The sequence below is a fragment of the Rana temporaria genome, chromosome 4 (assembly GCF_905171775.1).
Source record: "Rana temporaria chromosome 4, aRanTem1.1, whole genome shotgun sequence".
Lineage (NCBI taxonomy): Eukaryota > Metazoa > Chordata > Amphibia > Anura > Ranidae > Rana > Rana temporaria.
Window position 1 is genome coordinate 371,061,551 of NC_053492.1, and position 18,742 is coordinate 371,080,292.

Below are 18,742 nucleotides of genomic sequence, written 5' to 3' on the forward strand. Positions count from 1 at the left end.
TAGGAGACTTACGCTGGGCGTATCTTTGACAAATTCTGGCGTATCTGATTCTTTGAATCAGGCGCCAAGATACGGCGCCTCACACTCAGAGATACAATGGCGTATCTGGAGATACGCCGTCGTATCTCCTACCTGAATCTGGCCCTCTATGTTCAGCAGTATCATACATTGATTATAATGAGGCTGACAAAGTGAGTTCAGTAAAGCTGAAGCTGGGATCATTCCAGGTTCAGGCTTGATCACTAATAAACCTGCAAACAACTTGAGAACGGAGGGCAGGATACATTATTGTCTCTTTTGTATTTTGGTATTTGCCATGTGCTGCCCATTTGTCTTGTATTCTGCATGGCAGTTTTGGCACAGCTGGATTTACGCCATGAGCAGTGTCCAAATAGCTTAGTCCTGGCAGATGAGGGTCTGTCTGCTAACTCTGGTTTCATTAAGAGATCACTCAGTCCTTAAAGCTTGTGATGATCCTTTTTTTTTTTTTTTTAAGGCTTAAAGCCTCTTAAATAGAGAACTTTCTATGTCTTTAAGTTCCTTAAGCCTTGCCCTTGCAGAAGCAAGGCCTGCATCTGGGTAATACACATTTACTGCTCTCAGTCTCTTAACATGATGTACAGATTTTGTCCCTAGCCAGATTACAAGCAAGTCAAGTTCCTCCTTGCCATTAAGGTTGAGATCAGCAGCTGCAGCTTTGAAGGTTGGTTTCCAGGATCTGTAATTCTCTGGACAGTCGTTGAACCTTGAGAGATTGATATTATCGAGCTCACAATGTTTGAGTCATTTACCTGGCAAAGTCAGAAAGATCCGATTTCTCACTCTTTGGCACCAAAGTGACTTGTGGCTTGTAAGTTATCTAATGCATAAAGGGGAAGTATACCAGGAAAAAATTATGTTGCAAGAGCGTTAAGCTGTGGTGTAGCCTCTAAAGCCTCGTACACACGATCAGTCCATCCGATGAGAATGGTCTGAAGGACCATTGTCATAGGTTAACCGATGAAGCTGACTGATGGTTCATCGTGCCTACACACCATCGGTTAAAAAACCGACCATGTCAGAACGCGGTGACGTAAAACACAACGACGTGCTGGAAAAAAACAAAGTTCAATGCTTCCAAGCATGCGTCGACTTGATTCTGAGCATGCGTTGATTTTTAACCGATGGTTGTGCCTACTAAAGATTGTTTTTTTCCCATCGGTTAGCAATCCATAGGTTAAATTTAAAGCAAGTTGGCTTTTTTTTAACCTATGGTTAAATAACCTATGGGGCCCACACACGATCGGTTTGAACCAATGAAAACGGTCCATCAGACCGTTGTCCTCTGGTTAACCTATTGTGTGTACGAGGCCTAAGGCTTCTATAGACTATAACTTAATCTGTGGCCTGTCGCTGGAAGTCACCTTGTTATTGGTAGGAGGTGGTGTCTTTTTCTGTGTAGACCTATCTGTGTGGCAGATTTGAAGTGGTGCAGGCATTTGCAGCTTGGAAATCTAGGTAATGAAAGTCAGAACAGTGTTGCTAGAAAGAGGTGCAAGATATAGCTCTATATCATTGCAAACATTGTGCTTTAGACACATTCACTGGTGCATTCAGTTGAATCTTCTAGTTGTCTGAATTGTTACTTTCTCCCATTACTTGTTCAAGGACTTTGCCAGGGCAGCTACTTCCTTTTCCATTTGAAGAATCTTTATTTGAGCTTCCATTTCTGCTTCTTTTCTATTAAAGGAGTTTCGCACTTTAGTTGCTTTTGCATTAGCTTATGTAAACTTATTACTTAATGTTGGTCTCTTGGAGTGACGGGATCTATTAGACCATTCTGTGAGCTAACTTTTCCTAATCACCTTGTACTAACGGATCTCTGTGTTGGTTCAGGGCTTCAGTTTTAGCTAGTTCTCCCCTGTGGCAATATGAGCCGGAAGTTCGACCCCCCCCTCTTTTCCTGCACTCCTCTGGGACACATCACAAGGCGTGGCACGCACGTGTGCAGTAGGAAACCGGCTGTGATGCAGCAATGCTTCACTGCCTGTTTCCCTTACTTAAGGTGCTGGCTCCTGCACCCGAAGCTGATTGAAGAATCAGCTTGGATGAGGACATGCTGGATCTCTGGACAGGTAAGTGTCCTTATCAAAAAAGTCAGCCGCTACAGTATTTGTAGCTGCTTACTTTAAATTTTTTGGGGGGAGCCTGGAGCTCTACTTTAATAAGGTTTTATATTTTGCAGACAGCTGCTGATAGCATACATACGTGGCAGATAGGTGAACTACAGAGCCTCTAAGTTCTCCTGCACCATTGCTTGAATGTAAAACAGCTGACATGCAGTGTGTAGTTCTGTCCCATAGGTCTGACATAATGCTTGAGAACTCACCTTTCAGGCCCCGTACACACGACCGGTTTTCTCGGCAGAATCCAGCAGGAAACTCGATGGGAGACGTATTCTGCCGAGAAAACCGGTCGTGTGTACACTTTTCGCCGAGAAACCCGGCGGGAAACTCGTCGAGCCAAATAGAGAGCATGTTCTCTATTTCCTCGTTGGGCAATGGGAAAATTTGGCTCGACGAGTTTTCTGACAGCCAAACAAGGAACTCTACGAGCAAAACGATGTGTTTTGCCCGTCGAGTTTCTCGGTCGTGTGTACGGGGCCTCATTGTTTCTTCATTTTCTTTGTGCTTTTGAGTTAGATTTATGATTTGACTGTGTTTTACACGGCTCTGCAATATCCGTAGAATCTGCTCCCTATAAAGCTGTGATCAGAAGCATGGTGTACTTGCTTTGATTCAGCAACAGAAGATCCTTGTCTAGACATCTTGTAGTTAGTTGTTGCTGAAAATGCATACTATCTCTAAGAAGATGAACAGCAATTTAGACAGCTAGGGTAATGCAGAGAAACAGTCTTAAACACTCTCAGAAGAAATGCAGGAAGCTTGTGTGCCCATGTGCTCTCACAAGGTGGAGGATGTCATTAAGCTTGATTTCAGATTAGATATATACACATACAGAAGGCTGTGGCAATACAATAAGATGCTGTAGACTTTTAGGCAGTCAAAAAGCACTATTGGCTTTCCTAGCCCCAATATGTGTCCTGTAAGGGAGGAAGAATTACAGAAGACCACACAGAGGAAAATTACGTAAAATAACATGTAATACAAAAATGTTGACAAGGTGGCAGCATAATAAAAAACAATTAACCTAAGAACAACAGTGGCTATAAGGGAAATTGAAGGAAAAGGTAAGTGAACCAACAATGCGCTAGCTTAAAAGGAACCTATTTAGAAAATAAAAACAAACCTTTACAACCCCTTTAAATAAATTTAGAAAATGTTTAATTACTATATGGAGTTATTTTTATTTATTTTTGCTTAATTCCACCTGTCTGCTAAAAAAGGATAGCTCAAGGAACTTTCATGTTAACTACTTTTTATTTGTTAACTCGTGTAATGGAAATTTTTTATATTTTTTTCTTTTTGACAATACCTGTTACTGTCTGCTGGGCACTTAACTTTCCAGTCACTTAGATGAGTATCATATTCCACAGAAATAATTCTTAAAGCTGGGCAATCTGCTGCGAGCCAATCCTAATAAACAAAGACATCCTTTCAGACAAACATGTATCTATTAATGTAAAGAAAAATGGCAGTCTCTTGCAATAGTGCAATGGATCTAAAGTGGCCGAACCAAAACAAGCAAACATTTCAAAATATTTTGATGAGCTTCACTGTAAAAAATTAAAAATCTCAGTGCTGGGTGACTGATCCTCTAAAGGTGCCCAGACCTATGCTCAAAACGACACTGTATCCTACATAGGTATATATTTCCCAAGTCTTCAAATACACTGCAGTTAGTACAGGTAAATATTTTACGATGAGCTTCACTAATCCAACATATTTTTTAAAGCCTTTTCCGAGACCATAACCCCCTCTCCTGGCAAAAGCAGGTGGGAATGCAGGGAAAAACCATAGAAAAAACAGTAGGTACCACAACATCCCACCTACCAAACAAAATTAAAAAAGTAAATCTGTCAAAATCTTGGACAATTTTAACTAAGCATTAGCTGTAAAAAATATATAATCAGCTTCATTACAAATCCGAGTAGTTGCAATTGGGAAGTCAAATGAGAATATACAGTATCTCCACTGGGAGAAAATTCTGCTTATGGTTAGTGTTAGCTACCCAAATAAAATGAAAGGGATTACAGTTTTGTGCTAGTGAGATAGCCAAACATACCCCTGTAATCTTTGCCCCCTACTTAAAGCTCCAACGTGTCCTTTTCTCTAATGATTAAGCACAAGATGTTTGTGTGAAATGCGTCCAAGTGACCTCGTGTTGGTATCTTTGGTGTTATTACTTTGAACAATAAAAGGCAAATCGGAATTCCTGTATGTGCAGCCTTTTCTTTTCTTACAAGTTTCCCACGGAGGCAGGCCGGGGCTGGCACTCTACGAGATATTCCACCTCAGGTTATCAGCATACACCTGGAGCAGCGGCTCTTTTTTTTGTATATTGTCCTTTTCTCTAGGTGACAGTATTTGACTATACATTTCTAGAAGCTACATCAACAGAGCGATCTTTTGAGAAGCTAATTTATCACAACAAATTTTCTTTACTCTCTGAATTGAAACCTGAGTGAAGATTCTATTCACGTTTAATGTGGACCTTACCCTAAAATCGCATTACACTGTATTTATTAGCTCCCCCTGTTTAACAGTGATAAATATATATATATATATATATATATATATATATATATATATATATATATATATATATAGTGAGAGAGAAATGTTAGCTGTTAAAAAGATACTCACTACAGCTTCTGGCTAAGTAGAAGCATGTTTTAGCAAGATTTCTGTTTCTAGGCTTTCACGGGAATGTTGACACCAAATTGAAATGGCCAGAAGCCAGGGTCTGCAAAAAGTATCATTTACATCTCACAGCTAATGTTTAATGTAATTATTTAAGCTTCTAATTTTAAATAAAGTTAGTGCTATTTCAGCTTCTCTATGAGAAATACTGTAAAAACAAGGTTCATGTGCAGATGAAAAAGGAAAAAATTAAATGCCACCTTTGGCCAACATTCTGTATAGTCATCTTCCTGGGAAATGCTCTCATCCATTGGTTTATCCCGGTCTTGTTGACGCCAAGTTTTGAATGCTGCTCCCAACAAACCATGGACAAACAGGACATCTGCTTTTATTGGCTGACTAAACATAGCATTTTTAAGAAAAAAAATAAGAACATGAAAACATTGTTACTTTAACAGTTTTCATTACATAATTTGGAACAAATTGACAGCTCTTGAGGTTTACCTACAAAGTTTATCAGCTACTCATCCTACAGTTCAACAAAGAGCTTTGGAATAAAGGGAACTGCTAGGGTTCCCAAATACATGATTTTGTTATAAAATCACTAAAATAACGAATATATGTTATGCTGATTAGCAAAGGGGAAAGTATTCTATAGTCCAGCAGGGGAGAACTGGCCATATCTAACAACACTGCTTGGGATTTCATTGCAGCGGTAACCCTGTTGTCAGCCCAAACAAGAAGACATTACATTTCTGGCAGATCAACAGGAATTCTTCTGTATTTGCAGTTTAAAATGAGAATAATCATTGGGAAATGTGCATATACTGCAGAGATGTACTGAATGTTTTTTTTCAGACATACAATGTAAGCACTTTGTGGAGGCCTCAGGATATTACTATACATAAATGTAGCATGTCAGAAACCATCTAGTTCTGGAGACAGCAGTGGTACATCTTGAACCCAGAGTAGTTACATCAATCTTAGAGTAACAGTAAAATATTCTTCAAAATGCCCTGGTACATTGTAAATTTCTAAAATGTTACAAACACTTAGGTGGATTCAGAAAGACTTAGGCTGGCGTATCAGTAGATACGCCAGCCTAAGTCTGAATTTGCGCCGATGCAAATTTAAGCGTATTCTGGTAACCAGATACGCTTAAATTAGGCTAAGATACGAGCGGAGTAAGTGTCTTACACCATCGTATCTTAAAGTGTAATTTTTAGGCTGGCCGCTAGGTGGCGCTTCCATTGCGGTCGGCGTAGAATATGTAAATCACTAGATACGCCGATTCACGAACGTACGCCCGGCCGACGCAGTACAGATACGCCGTTTACGTAAGGCATTTTTGCGTAAGTTGTCCGTGAATAGGGCTGGACGGAATTTACGTCCACATCGAAACCAATACGTCCATGCAGCGTACTTAGCCGCAATGCACACTGGGATATGTACACGGACGGCGCATGCGCCGTTCCTAAAAAACGTCACTCACGTCAGGTCAACCCATATTAACATAAAACACGCCCCCTCAGCCTACTTTGAATTAGGCACGCTTACGCCCGCCGCATTTACGCTACGCCGCCGTAACTTAGCAGGCAAGTACTTTGTGAATCATGTACTTGCCTCGCTAACTTACGGCGGCGTAGTGTAAACACGATACACTACGCCGCCGCAAAGTTAAGACAGTCTTTCTGAATCCACCTAACTATGTCTAATAAGGAAGTTTAAGTGGTTGAGAAATAATATGATCATTCAAAGGGATTTGGGAAACTGAACTTCATGATTTCAAACAATTACGAACAAACAGTATCCATCAACTAGTTAAAAAAAATATTGAAGTAATAGCCTTTCTGGACACAACAAGATTAATCTACAACATCAATCATGGTCCTAATGTTTGAGAGGTAAAGACAGCCATCCCTTACCTTGTTCTATGCTGGGGGTGTAGAACGTAAACACCATCGGGATATTTCTCAGTAACCGTTTCACGATCCAAATTAGCCAGTGCTCGAGCAGCATGGGAAGACTGGATAACATATGGAGATTTCATGGCTTCAGCCAAGAGTGATACCCAGCCTAAGGGATAAAGAATTTATCTGAACCTTTGCAAATAAGGAGAAGGTATTTACTGCAGTCTGGAAAAGGTTTTATTTGCATCACTACAGAGTGGTACTGTGGATACAAAAACAAGTGCCACGTCCCGATAAATTTAGCAGATGAAAATAAAATTGGGGGATGGCCATTAGAGGCACCACAATAACAGAATGTTAAAATTCAATACATTTTATTACAAAATATATACATTTTGACAATACAAAAAATAATTAACTATTCATAATGCAACGCTGTTGTTTAAAAATTGATATACAAAATGACGTTGGATTAGTTTCTCATACAGCCACCATATACCACGCTGGATGATATGGACACTGGATGGCAGTGAAGGTTTGTTCACATGGTATGTGCTATCTAAATGGATTTCTGGGTGGACTGTTTTGATTTGGGGCATTTAAAATGGCACACAGCAATGTCCTTTGTATATGTCCAACTAGGTGACTGTATGGGAATATACCATGATATATGGAGTATATGACAAGTTCTTGACCAAACCTCTGGCAACTCCAAATTACTAAGACATCATCTGTTTATATTCAAAGATAATGCCTTCCTCATTTTAAAATCCCCCCCCCCCCCCATGTATCTCCCTGTTAATAAGTGGCTATTACTCTTTTAAATAGATCAACATAACTTCTTGGTGACACATCCCTGCATTCTCCGCTGTCTTGGATACCCGCCCCTTTCGTATGCTACTATGACTATAAATATGCAAGTTCTTATCTCCCTCGTTTTCCTTTTGGTTTTCCTATGTGGGTTAACAGTACTTGTCTACATGTTTGTCTAATTAGGTATTAGTACACTGTTATACGTGTCCCCTTATGGCTATGGTATGCTCTCTCTACGCCTGGGCCCATGTTTTTTGGTTTGCTATACTTGGAGAGGGGGATAGCAAGCATATATTACTATATAATTAATTACATAAATATCTGTTGTTTTTTTATATCAATGTTTGTGAAAATGTATTGTTTATTCTCTATTTATATAGAATATGCCTAAGCTCCTGAAGAAGTGTTTATTACGTGTAACATTGAGAACTGAGCTGATCTATGGCACACCTCTTATTAGTCTACACTACATCTGATGCAACTATACCAATGGACTTTGATCCTTGGTCCCTTTGACAATAAGTAGCTATGGTGTGTTATATGTTTTTCAAGCAATTTTGTTGCATTATGAATAGTTAATGTTTTTTAGTATTGTCAAAATGTATATATTTTGTAATACAATGTATTGAATTTTAACATTCTGTTATTGTGGTGCCTCTAAAGTCCATCATCCAATTTTCTTTCCACCAGTTACTGCAGTCAGTTTTTTAACAGTAAATGGACTTTAAAAAATACACTGGGGTTAATGTACTAAAGCCATATAGGCAGCTTACATTGCAAGGAAATTTTCCTTAGCCTAGTGAATGTAGTGAAAATTCCCTTTGTAAAGATTAACCAATCACATTATTATTATTATTATTATTATTATTATTATCATTATTATACAGAATTTACAGTGGGACAAATAATTATTTGATCCCCTGCAGATTTTGTAAGTTTGCCCACTTACAAAGAAATTAAGGATCTATGGGCCAGATTCCCAAAAGGGATACGACGGCGTATCTCCTGATACGCCGTCGTATCTCTGTTTCTATCTATGCGTCTGATTCATAGAATCAGTTACGCATAGATATCCCTAAGATCCGACAGGTGTAATAGTTTTACACTGTCGAATCTTAGGATGCAGTACTGCGGCCACCGCTGGGGGGAGTTTGCGTCGTAAACCAGCGTCGGGTATGCAAATTAGGAGTTACGGCGGATCCCCGACGGATTTTCGCGTTCGCTACGTCGCCGCTAGTCTAGTTTCCCATCGCAAAGATAGTCGTCGTTTTAGGTGCCCTAACTTTAGTCAGCAATCGTATTGCTGTCTAAAGTATGGCCGTTGTTCCCGCGTCAAAATTTAACGTCGTTTGCGTAACACGTCCGGGAATACGGAAGTACGCTACGCACGTCGTCGTTCAAAAAAATAACTTCACGGCGCGCAAAGCACAGCGGGATTTAGGAAACGAAGCATGCGCAGTAGGTCCGGCGCGGGAGCGTGCCTAATTTAAATGGCACACGCCCATTTGAATTGGCCCGCCTTGCGCCGGAGGCCGCGGGCGTAGTTTTCATCGCAAGTGCTTTGTGAATCAGGCACTTGCAATGAAAACTTGCGGCGGTGTAACGTATCTACGATACGTTACGCCGCCGCGATTCTACGTGAATCTGGCCCTATAATTTTTATCATAGGTGTATTTTAGAAGGGACTTTGGATTGAGGCTACAATGGACTTTAATAGTAACGTAACACTTGGAATAGTATGGACTGACTTAGTTCTGCGTTTTCTGGTATTTTATTTCTGAGCCTAATCTATAAATGCTGCAAAATGCACAATACAATTTTTTCCCTCCCACTATGCTAGAATGGGGCCTGAAAGTGAAATTGCGATAACACAAGAACAATGAGGCTCCATTCACCATTCACCATTCTCCATCTGTGCATTTCCTTGCATTACAGAAATGCACTGCACCAGAAATCGCAGTAAAAACGCACCACGCTCCGCTCTAAAAAAAAAAAAATCTGAAGCTTCTTTGGGGCGATTGCTACCCTATATGTGCCTCCCCCCCTCGCTAAAAAAAACACGCATGTGGGAATGCGAGTTCCCGCTATGCAGAGATGTGAATGGGGCTTGACAGCTGAGTCTTTCTGTCCACTCCCTCCTATGTATTGGTATAAAGATGGTCATACACTATGCATATTGATTGTATATTGTGTATTTAGGGAGAAGGGCGATCAATGATTGATCGCATTTAATTTAAAAAGCGTGCAGCTGAGAGTGGGAGGGTGGATGATACAGGGTGTGTGCTAATGAGATCAGCTGATCAACTCCTTCCTGTGTCATAACCCACAGTCTGTAAGGAAGTAAGACAGAAGCAATAGATACGTTTTGATTCATGGATGGAGGGCAGTAAGGTACGTGTCTGTAGATTTTATGGAAAGCTTTGATATTTTTGCAAAATAAGGGCATGAATGCTATATTGGTACATAGGGAGCGGGAATTTAGAAGAAAAAAAAGGTGAACTTCCTTTAAGGTTTTTTGGCTGTCTCTTGATAACTTGAAGTTTCAGCTCCCTCCATAAATTTTCTATAGGATTAAGGTCTGTAGACTGACTAGGCCACTACATGACCTTAATGTGCTTCTTTTTGTGCCACTCCTTTGTTGCCTTGGTGGTATGTTTTGGGTCATTGTCATGCTGGAAGACCCATCCACGACCCATTTTCAGTGTTCTGGCTGAGGGAAGAAAGTTTTCATCTAAGATTTTACAATACATGGTCATAGAGTGGCCTAGCCAGTCTTTAGACCTTAATCTATAGAAAATGTATGGAGGGAGCTGAAACTTCGTGTTGCGACAGCCAATAAACCTTAAAGCGGGGGTTCACCCTATAAAATAAATTCAAATAATTACATCCAGCATACTAAGCATACTAAGGACATTTACTGTATGCACGTCTTTTTTATTTTTTATCCGTACATACCGTTATATTGTCATTTTGTCCAGGGCTTCCGGGTTCTGATGACTGCGGGACTGGGCGTTCCTATCCTTCGGTTAGATGATTGACGGCTTGTGAAACAGTTCCCCTGTCGCACAACGCACGTCACCAGATTTCCAGAAATAGCCGAGCTGCGAGTCGGCACTATACGGCGCCTGCGCAGTCAGCTCTACACGGCGGGCGCAGGCGCTGTAAAGTGCCGACTCGCAGCTTGGCTATTTCCGGAAATCTGGTGACGCGCGTTGTGCGACAGGGGAACTGTTTCACAACCCGTCAATCATCTACCCCAAGGATAGGAACGCCCAGTCCCGCAGTCATCAGAACCCTGAGGCAGGGATAGGAACGCCCAGTCCCGCAGTCATCAGAGCGTGGAAGCCCTGGACAAAATCAGAATATAACGGTATGTACGGATAAAAAAAAAAAAAGACCTGCATACAGTAAATGTCCTTAGTATGCTGGCTCTAATGTTAGAAATTGTTTTTTAGGATGAACCCCCGCTTTAAGGATTTAGAGATCTGTAACGAGTGGACCATAATCTCTCCTGGGATGTGTGCAAACCTGGTCACTAACTACAAGAAATGTCTTACCTCTGTGCTTGCAAAAAGGGGTTCTCCACTAAGTACTAAGTCATGTTTTGCTTGGGGATCAAATACTTTTTTCTGGATTGTTTGGTTGATATTCTGTCTCTATCATTTAAAATACACCTATGATAAAAATTATAGATTATAAAATAAATTATATATAAATTATAAAAATAAAATATATATAAATTGTAAGTGGGCAAACTTAGAAAATCTGCAGGGGGTCAAATAATTATTTCCCCCATTTTATATAGCGCCAACAGTTTGCACAACACTTTACCACATGCAAGGAAAATAAAAAAAAATCCTTCCCTATCCGGTTTTACTTTTACCTCTACACCAACATGATTTCATACCCTCCACACAACCCCAATTTATCTCCCAACACAAATAATAATGGAAGCCTAATTTGATTTGCTAATGTTATTTAACACTTGGCAAACATATGACTTAATACTGAGCATGACCCATGCAGTGTTAAAGGTTATACTGTTCTTATAACATTTTCCTTGCTTGTGCTGCCTATAGCTTTGTTCCCAATGTATTGTTAAACCAGAACAGTATTCCATTAAAAGCTCCATCATTCAATTAAATCTTTGTAAAAAAAAAAAAAGGACAATTCTATAGGAAGGATAGCAAATATTCACTTTGATGCCTCGTACACACGACCGTTTTTCTCGGCAGGAAAAAAAACAATGTTTTTTTCCTGACGGAATTCCTCTCAAGCCTGTCTTGCATACACACGTTCAGGCCAAACACCGCCCGTCCAAAGCACGGTGACATACACCACATACGACGGGACTATAAAGGGGAAGTTCCATTCAAACGGCGCCACCTTTTGGGCTGCTTTTGCCGATCCTCGTGTTAGTAAAAGTTTGGTGAGTGACGATTCGCGCTTTTCAGCCTCATGCTTTTCAGTTTGTTACAGCGTAACGAATGTGCTATCTCCATTACGGATTCTAGTTTTACCAGACCGAGCGCTCCCGTCTCATACTTGATTCTGAGCATGCGCATTTTTTTACGAAAAGCATACACACGACTGGTTTTCCCACTGGTTTACACACCAAAATATATAGTAAATTCTAATAAGCAGATAAATAAATACTTATTAATTAATAAAGCAGCGCTAGTTGTCACTGAAACTGTGACCTCTGTTTTCTATGACCATGCATAGAAGAAAAAGTTCTCAAGATGTTAGAGTAAAAGCAAGAGTCCAGTGAAAGAAATGTTCTTGAAAAGAGTGGTGAGCTGTCTGCTGCAAGTGACATCAAGCGTGCACACTCCGCCCTTCAGTTGCATACACACGACCAGTTTTCCCGACCAAAAGTTCTCGTAGCAGTTTTCCAGACAGGAAAACCGGTCGTGTGTACGAGGCATTAGAGTTCATGTCCCCTGCATTGTATAAATATCCTAGAATGCTTTTCCAGGCAAAACCTTTTTTGGACAGGTAAGGGAAGGGTTAGACCCCTGATGGGGTTTTACTGTGTGTGTCCCCACTAGGGAGATATACCCTCACTTCATGTCACGGTGACAAAAAAAAGGAAGTGAAAGGAAATTATTTTCAAATAACACTTTTAACATTTCTTACTAGACTTCTGTGGATTTCCCTTAACCAGTTGGTAACCACTTTTTGAATAAAATAATGCAAAATTGACTTTTGAGTGGGTGACTAGGATGCTACAGAGAGAATATAATCTAGTATGAATATGTTAATAAAGCAATATAAACTCACATATTGTAAAAGCTTTTAGGAAATAAAAGAACTATTACTAGTTTTTATTACCAGAGTCCACAATATCTATATGCAGATGCTCATGTAAAGCTAGGTTTCCTATAATGCGCATAATGCTCCTTTGTATTTTCTGAGAATCCTTACGAAGCATATATATCCTCTGCAGCAGCTGCAGCCCGCCATTTGACACAATCTTGTCGACATGAGAGGAGATCTGTGTTGAACAAAGAAAAATATCTAAAGCTATCTGATGATATTTTAAAGTTTGTGTAAATAATGGCTGTTATCTGTTGTAAAAGCTTCTCTGAATAAACTGCACTTTGCATACTATGCTTTTTCTAAGTACCAATTCCCCTACCTTAGACTGAATCTCTAAATGAGCATAAACTCAATTTTCTGGTAAATCAGGAGCTCACAATAAAGGTGTTAAAAAAAATAAAACATATTAAAAATATAGGGCCAGATCCAGAGCGAATTGGATCCGCGCAGCGTATCAGAGATACACTACGCCGCCGTACCCCACCTGGCGGAATTTCGAATCCTCAACAATTTCGCGCCGTAAGTTACGGCGGCGTAGTGTATTTCTGGCGGTGGAATTCAAATCGGCGATCAGGGGGCAGGTTTCATTTAAATGAAGCGCGTCCCCGCGCCGAATGAACTGCGCATGCGTCGTCCAGAAATTTCCCGCCGTTCTTTGCGCGAAATGACATCGCAACAACGTCATTTTTTGAACTTAGACGTAAGTTACGTCCATCCCTATTCACGGACGACTTACGCAAAAAAAAAAAATTCAAATTTCGACGCGGGAACGACGGCCATACTTAACATGGCAAGTCTATCTATACGCCGCAAAATACCAGCTTTAACTATACGCCGGAAAAAGCAGACTACAGACGACGTTAGAAATTGCGACGGCCGCGCGTACGTTCGTGGGTCGTCGTAAATCGCTAATTTGCATACCTGACGCGGAAAACGACGTGAACTCCACCCAGCGGGCGCCGAAGTATTGCATCTAAGATCCGAAGGCGTACGAAGACGTACACCTGTCGGATCTTACCCAAAAGCCGTCGTATCTTGGTTTGAGGATTCAAACTAAAGATACAACGCGGGAAATTTGAAAGTACGCCGGCGTATCAGTAGATACGCCGGCGTACTTGCTCTGTGGATCTGGCCCATATTTTCTACTTTGCCTATGGGAAGAGAGGAATAGTTACGAGTCACATACTACATTCTCCTTGCTGGCTAGGCATACATTTCATTGTACAAAAAAAAAAAAAAAAGCTTCATACTGATGACATTAACAGTTTCAGTAGCTTTATTCAGCTATACAATCCATGCAGCAAGTCCCTGCTTACAGGCGTTTTACACTTGTGGGCTTCATCTACATTAGATTTATATTAATAACATTATATATATATATATATATATATATATATATATATATATAAAGTAAGTAAACATCTAGGCCCGGATTCACAAAGCACTTGCGCCGACGTATTTCCAGATACACCGCGTAAGTGCAAATATGCGCCGTCGTATCTGTGCGCCGGACCCACATACTAAGATACGCCTAAAAACAGGCTTCATCCCACCGACGTAACTTGCCTACGCCGGCCTAGAGTGGGCGCATATTTACGCTGAACGCATTGATTTTCCATTCAAATATGCAAGTTAGGGAGATACGGCGATTCACGAACGTACGTGCGCCCGACGCAAGTGCGTGTAAATTATACGTACGTCGTAAAGTTATGCCCCATAAAGGAGGTGTAACTCAGCAGCATCCATGCAAAGGGCTGCACCAGGGAACACAAGCCGGCGTATTTTGCGTAGTTTACGTTGGACGTGAATATGGCTGAGAGTAGGTTACGTTCACGCCGTAGGCAGTGATCCGACGTATCTTAGGGAGTAGTTCTGACGTGATTCTAAGCATGTGCACTGGGATGCGTCCACGGGACGGCGCATGCGCCGTTCGTTATACGTATCTGTCTGGCGCTCGGCCCATCATTTGCATGGCTCACGCCCACTTCAACCTACGCCGGCTTACGCCTAGGAAACCCAGCTCCGTTTTGGGAGCACTGGCTTTGTGAATTCAGTGCTTGCCTCTCTGCGCTGCGTCGGCGTAGCATACAGGAGATACGCTACGGCGGCATTAAATGTGCGCCGCTGTCTGTGATTCCGGGCCCTAGTTGTTTACTCTTTCTTAACAGTGGTATTGATCACAGTGGGTCAGTAAACAAAATATAAATGAATTCAGCAGGAGCTATCCATCATCGATCCATTGGTACTACATATTATACTGTGGAGGTATAATATTTTCTTCTTTTTATAGAAGCATGAAATCATATGGGATAGGAACTGTTACAACCAATTCAATGCAAAGACCCCAAAATAAAAAATGTAAATAAAATCTACATACTGCTCTTCTTTAATCTTGAGGTCTGCCAAAGGTAGTTAAATGTTCACTATTTGACTAATCAACATAGAATACAGTTTAAAGTAGTTATATTATATTTAAAGAAGAATGCAAGTTAAACACCTACAGTAAATACACTGTTGACATACATACAATATCTCACAAAAGTGAGTACACCCCTCACATTTTTGTAAATATTTTATTATATCTTTTCATGTGGCAACACTGAAGAAATTACACTTTGCTACAATGTAAAGTAGTAAGTGTACAGCTTGTATAACATTATAAATTTGCTGTCCTCTCAAAATAACTAAACACACAGCCATTAATGTCTATACCACTGGCAAAACAAAAATGATTCCTCTGCTAAATGAAAATGTCCAAATTGGACCCAATTAGCCATTTTCACTCCCCAGTGTCATGTGACTTGGTGTTACAAGGTCTCAGGTGTGAATGGGGAGCAGGTGTGTTAAATTTGGTGTTATCGCTCTCACTCTCTTATACTGGTCACTGGAAGTTCAACATGGCACCTCATGGCAAAGAACTCTCTGAGGATCTGAAAAAACAAACGTTGCTCTACATAAAGATGGCTTAGGCTATAAGAAGATTGCCAAGACCCTGAAACTGAGCTGCAGCACGGTGGCCAAGACCATACAGTGGTTTAACAGGACAGGTTCCACTCAGAACAGGCCTCGCCATGGTCAACCAAAGAAGCTGAATGCACGTGCTCAGCATTATATCCAGAGCTTGTCTTTGGGAAATAGACGTATGAGTGCTGTCAGCATTGCTTCAGAGGTTGAAGGGGTGGGAGGTCAGCCTGTCAGTGCTTAGACCATATGCCTACACCCTGCATCAAATTGGTCTGCATGGCTGTCATCCCAGAAGAGATCCTCTTCTAAAGATGATGCACAAGAAAGCCTGCAAACAGTTTGCTGAAGACAAGCAGACTAAGGACAAGGATTACTGGAACCATGTCCTTTGGTCTGAGGAGACCAAGATAAACATATTTGGTTCAGATGGTGTCAAGCATGTGTGGCGGCAACCAGGTGGAGTACAAAGACAAGTGTGTCTTGCCTACAGTAACTGTGAGGGCTTACAGTGTTGTGGCACCAGCACCACCACCACCAACAAAGGCCCAATTTTTCTGCCCCTGTTCAACAGGGGCATGTAATTACAATTCTTGATATAATAGTTCACAGCAGGGAGTTCCAGCGCCCACCAAGAGTAACTGTGAGGACTTACAGTGTTGTGGCACCACCAACAAAGGCCCAATTTTTCTACCACTGTTCAACAATGGCATGTAATTACAATTCTTGATATAATAGTTCACAGCAGGGAGTTCCAGCGCCCACCAAGTCTAACTTTGAGGGCTTACAGTGTTGTGGCAACACCAACACCTAGGGCCAAATTTCTGCAGAGTATATACGGCAGGCCCCTACTTTCAAACATCTAATTTACAAACGACTCCTACTTGCAAACGGAAGGAGACAACAGGAAGTGAGAGGAAATCTACCCCTAGGAAGGGAAATTATCTTCTGTAAGAGGTGTCTCCTGTCCACTGATGCTTTATCACCAATCCTTGTTTCAATAAAAAAATCACATTTTCAAAAAAACATTTGTCATTGGGACAGAAAGTAAGGTTAAATTTTCTTAACAGATGCACAGACAGCAAAACAAATGTTACAGGGTTGATAACCCTTCTCTATGTTTTCCAAAAAGCTTAAAAATTGATTTGTTTGGCTGGAGCTACACTTTAAAAATGTACCAGTTCAAAATTACAAACAGATTCTACTTAACAACAAACCTACAGTCCCTGTTTTGTTTGCACGGCCTGTATACTGCTGTTCAAAATATATAGGGCCTGGGGGCCCCACGCCTTTCCTTTTTTTTTACACAAGAAAACGCCTTTCCTTTTCCCCTTCATATCCATACAAGACCCAAAGGGGCTGGTAATGACCTGGGGGGAGGACGGGGGGAAACCCATGCTATTTTTCTCAATGATTTTTATCCATATTGCAGGGACCAGACATCACATTAAAGCCGCAAGCAGTTTTAAATGACTTTTTTCCTATAGAAATGTCATTTTGTGCAGGGACAGTTCTAAACATGGGAAACACATGCCACTTCACAGGCATACTATAGACACCCAGCAGGTACGATATTTAAAGGAATATTTCACTTTTTTTTCACATTAACCACTTAGGGACCCCTTCACGCCGATATATGTCGGCAGAATGGCACCGCTGGGGACAATCACGTACCCGTACGTGATTCCTTTAGCCCAGCCGTGGGGTTGCAAAAGCTCCGTGACCGTGCCCGCGGGACCCGATCGCCGCCAGTGTCACTGGAGCTGAAGAACGGGGAGAGGTGTGTGTAAACACACCTTCCCTGTTCTTCGTTGTGGCAGTGTCATTGATCGTCTATTCCCTGATATAGGGAAAGACGATCAATGACGTCACACGTCCAGCCCCACCACCCTACATTTAGAAACACATATGAGGTCACACATAACCCCTACAGCGCCCACTAGTGGTTAACTCCTAAACTGCAATTGTCATTTTCACAGTAAACAATGCATTTTTATAGCACTTCTTAATGGGAAAATGACAATGGTCCCAAAAATGTGTCAAAAGTGTCCGATGTGTCCCCCATAATGTCGCAGTCACGAAAAAAAATCGCTGATCGCCGCCATTAGTAGTAAAAAAAAAATCTTAAAAAAAATGCAAAAAAACTATCCCCTATTTTGTAAACGCTATAAATTTTGAGCAAACCAATCGATAAACGCTTATTGCGATTTTTTTTTTTACCAAAAACAGGTATAAGAATACGTATCGGCCTAAACTGAGGAAAAAAAACGTTTTTTTATATATTTTTGGGGGATATTTATTATACTAAAAGGTAAAAAATATTGAATTTTTTTCAAAATTGCCGCTCTATTTTTGTTTATAGCGCAAAAAATAAAAACCGCAGAGGTGATCAAATACCACCAAAAGAAAGCTCTATTTGTGGGGAAAAAAGGACGCCAATTTTGTTTGGGAGCCATGTCGCACGACCGCGTAATTGTCAGTTAAAGCGACGCAGTGCCGAATCGCAAAAAGGGGCAAGGTCCTTAACCTGCATAATGGTCTGGGTCTTAAGTGGTTAAGCATCATTAAAATCACTGCTCCCGAATAAACGGACGTTTTTAAAACTTTTTTTTGTACATGCTCCATGCGGCAAGACCTGGGTTCCCAAACCCGTTTTGGAACAATAACTTGCATATTAGCCTTTAAAATTAGCACTTTTGATTAACCACATCAATACCAGCCCATTGTAAAATGACGTCCACAAAGGACCTCTACCGATCCGGGTGGACGTCATATGACGTCCTGGGCTTTGTGGGGGGGATATCTGAATGATGCCTGCAGCTAGAGGCATCATTCAGATATCCTTCTCTTCTGCCGGCGATTCTGCACAACGTAAGAACGATCATAGCGGCGATTCCGCCGCTAGATCGTTCTTACAGGCGGCGGGATGGTCAC

The 18,742-nt window shown here is 41.0% G+C and overlaps 1 protein-coding gene across 2 annotated transcripts in view; it reads right to left on the reverse strand.

The window, feature by feature from the left end:
• The window catches only part of SERAC1 (serine active site containing 1), a 112,585-nt gene that overhangs the window by 19,700 nt on the left and 74,143 nt on the right, over positions 1-18,742 (reverse strand). For both annotated transcript variants that reach the window (XM_040350951.1, XM_040350949.1), the window contains exons 10-13: positions 12,860-13,022; positions 6,728-6,878; positions 5,063-5,201; positions 3,475-3,575 (exon numbers count right to left, since the gene is read on the reverse strand). In XM_040350951.1, the coding sequence (XP_040206885.1) occupies positions 3,475-3,575; positions 5,063-5,201; positions 6,728-6,878; positions 12,860-13,022 (554 nt within the window). The remainder of the gene's footprint in view (positions 1-3,474; positions 3,576-5,062; positions 5,202-6,727; positions 6,879-12,859; positions 13,023-18,742) is intronic.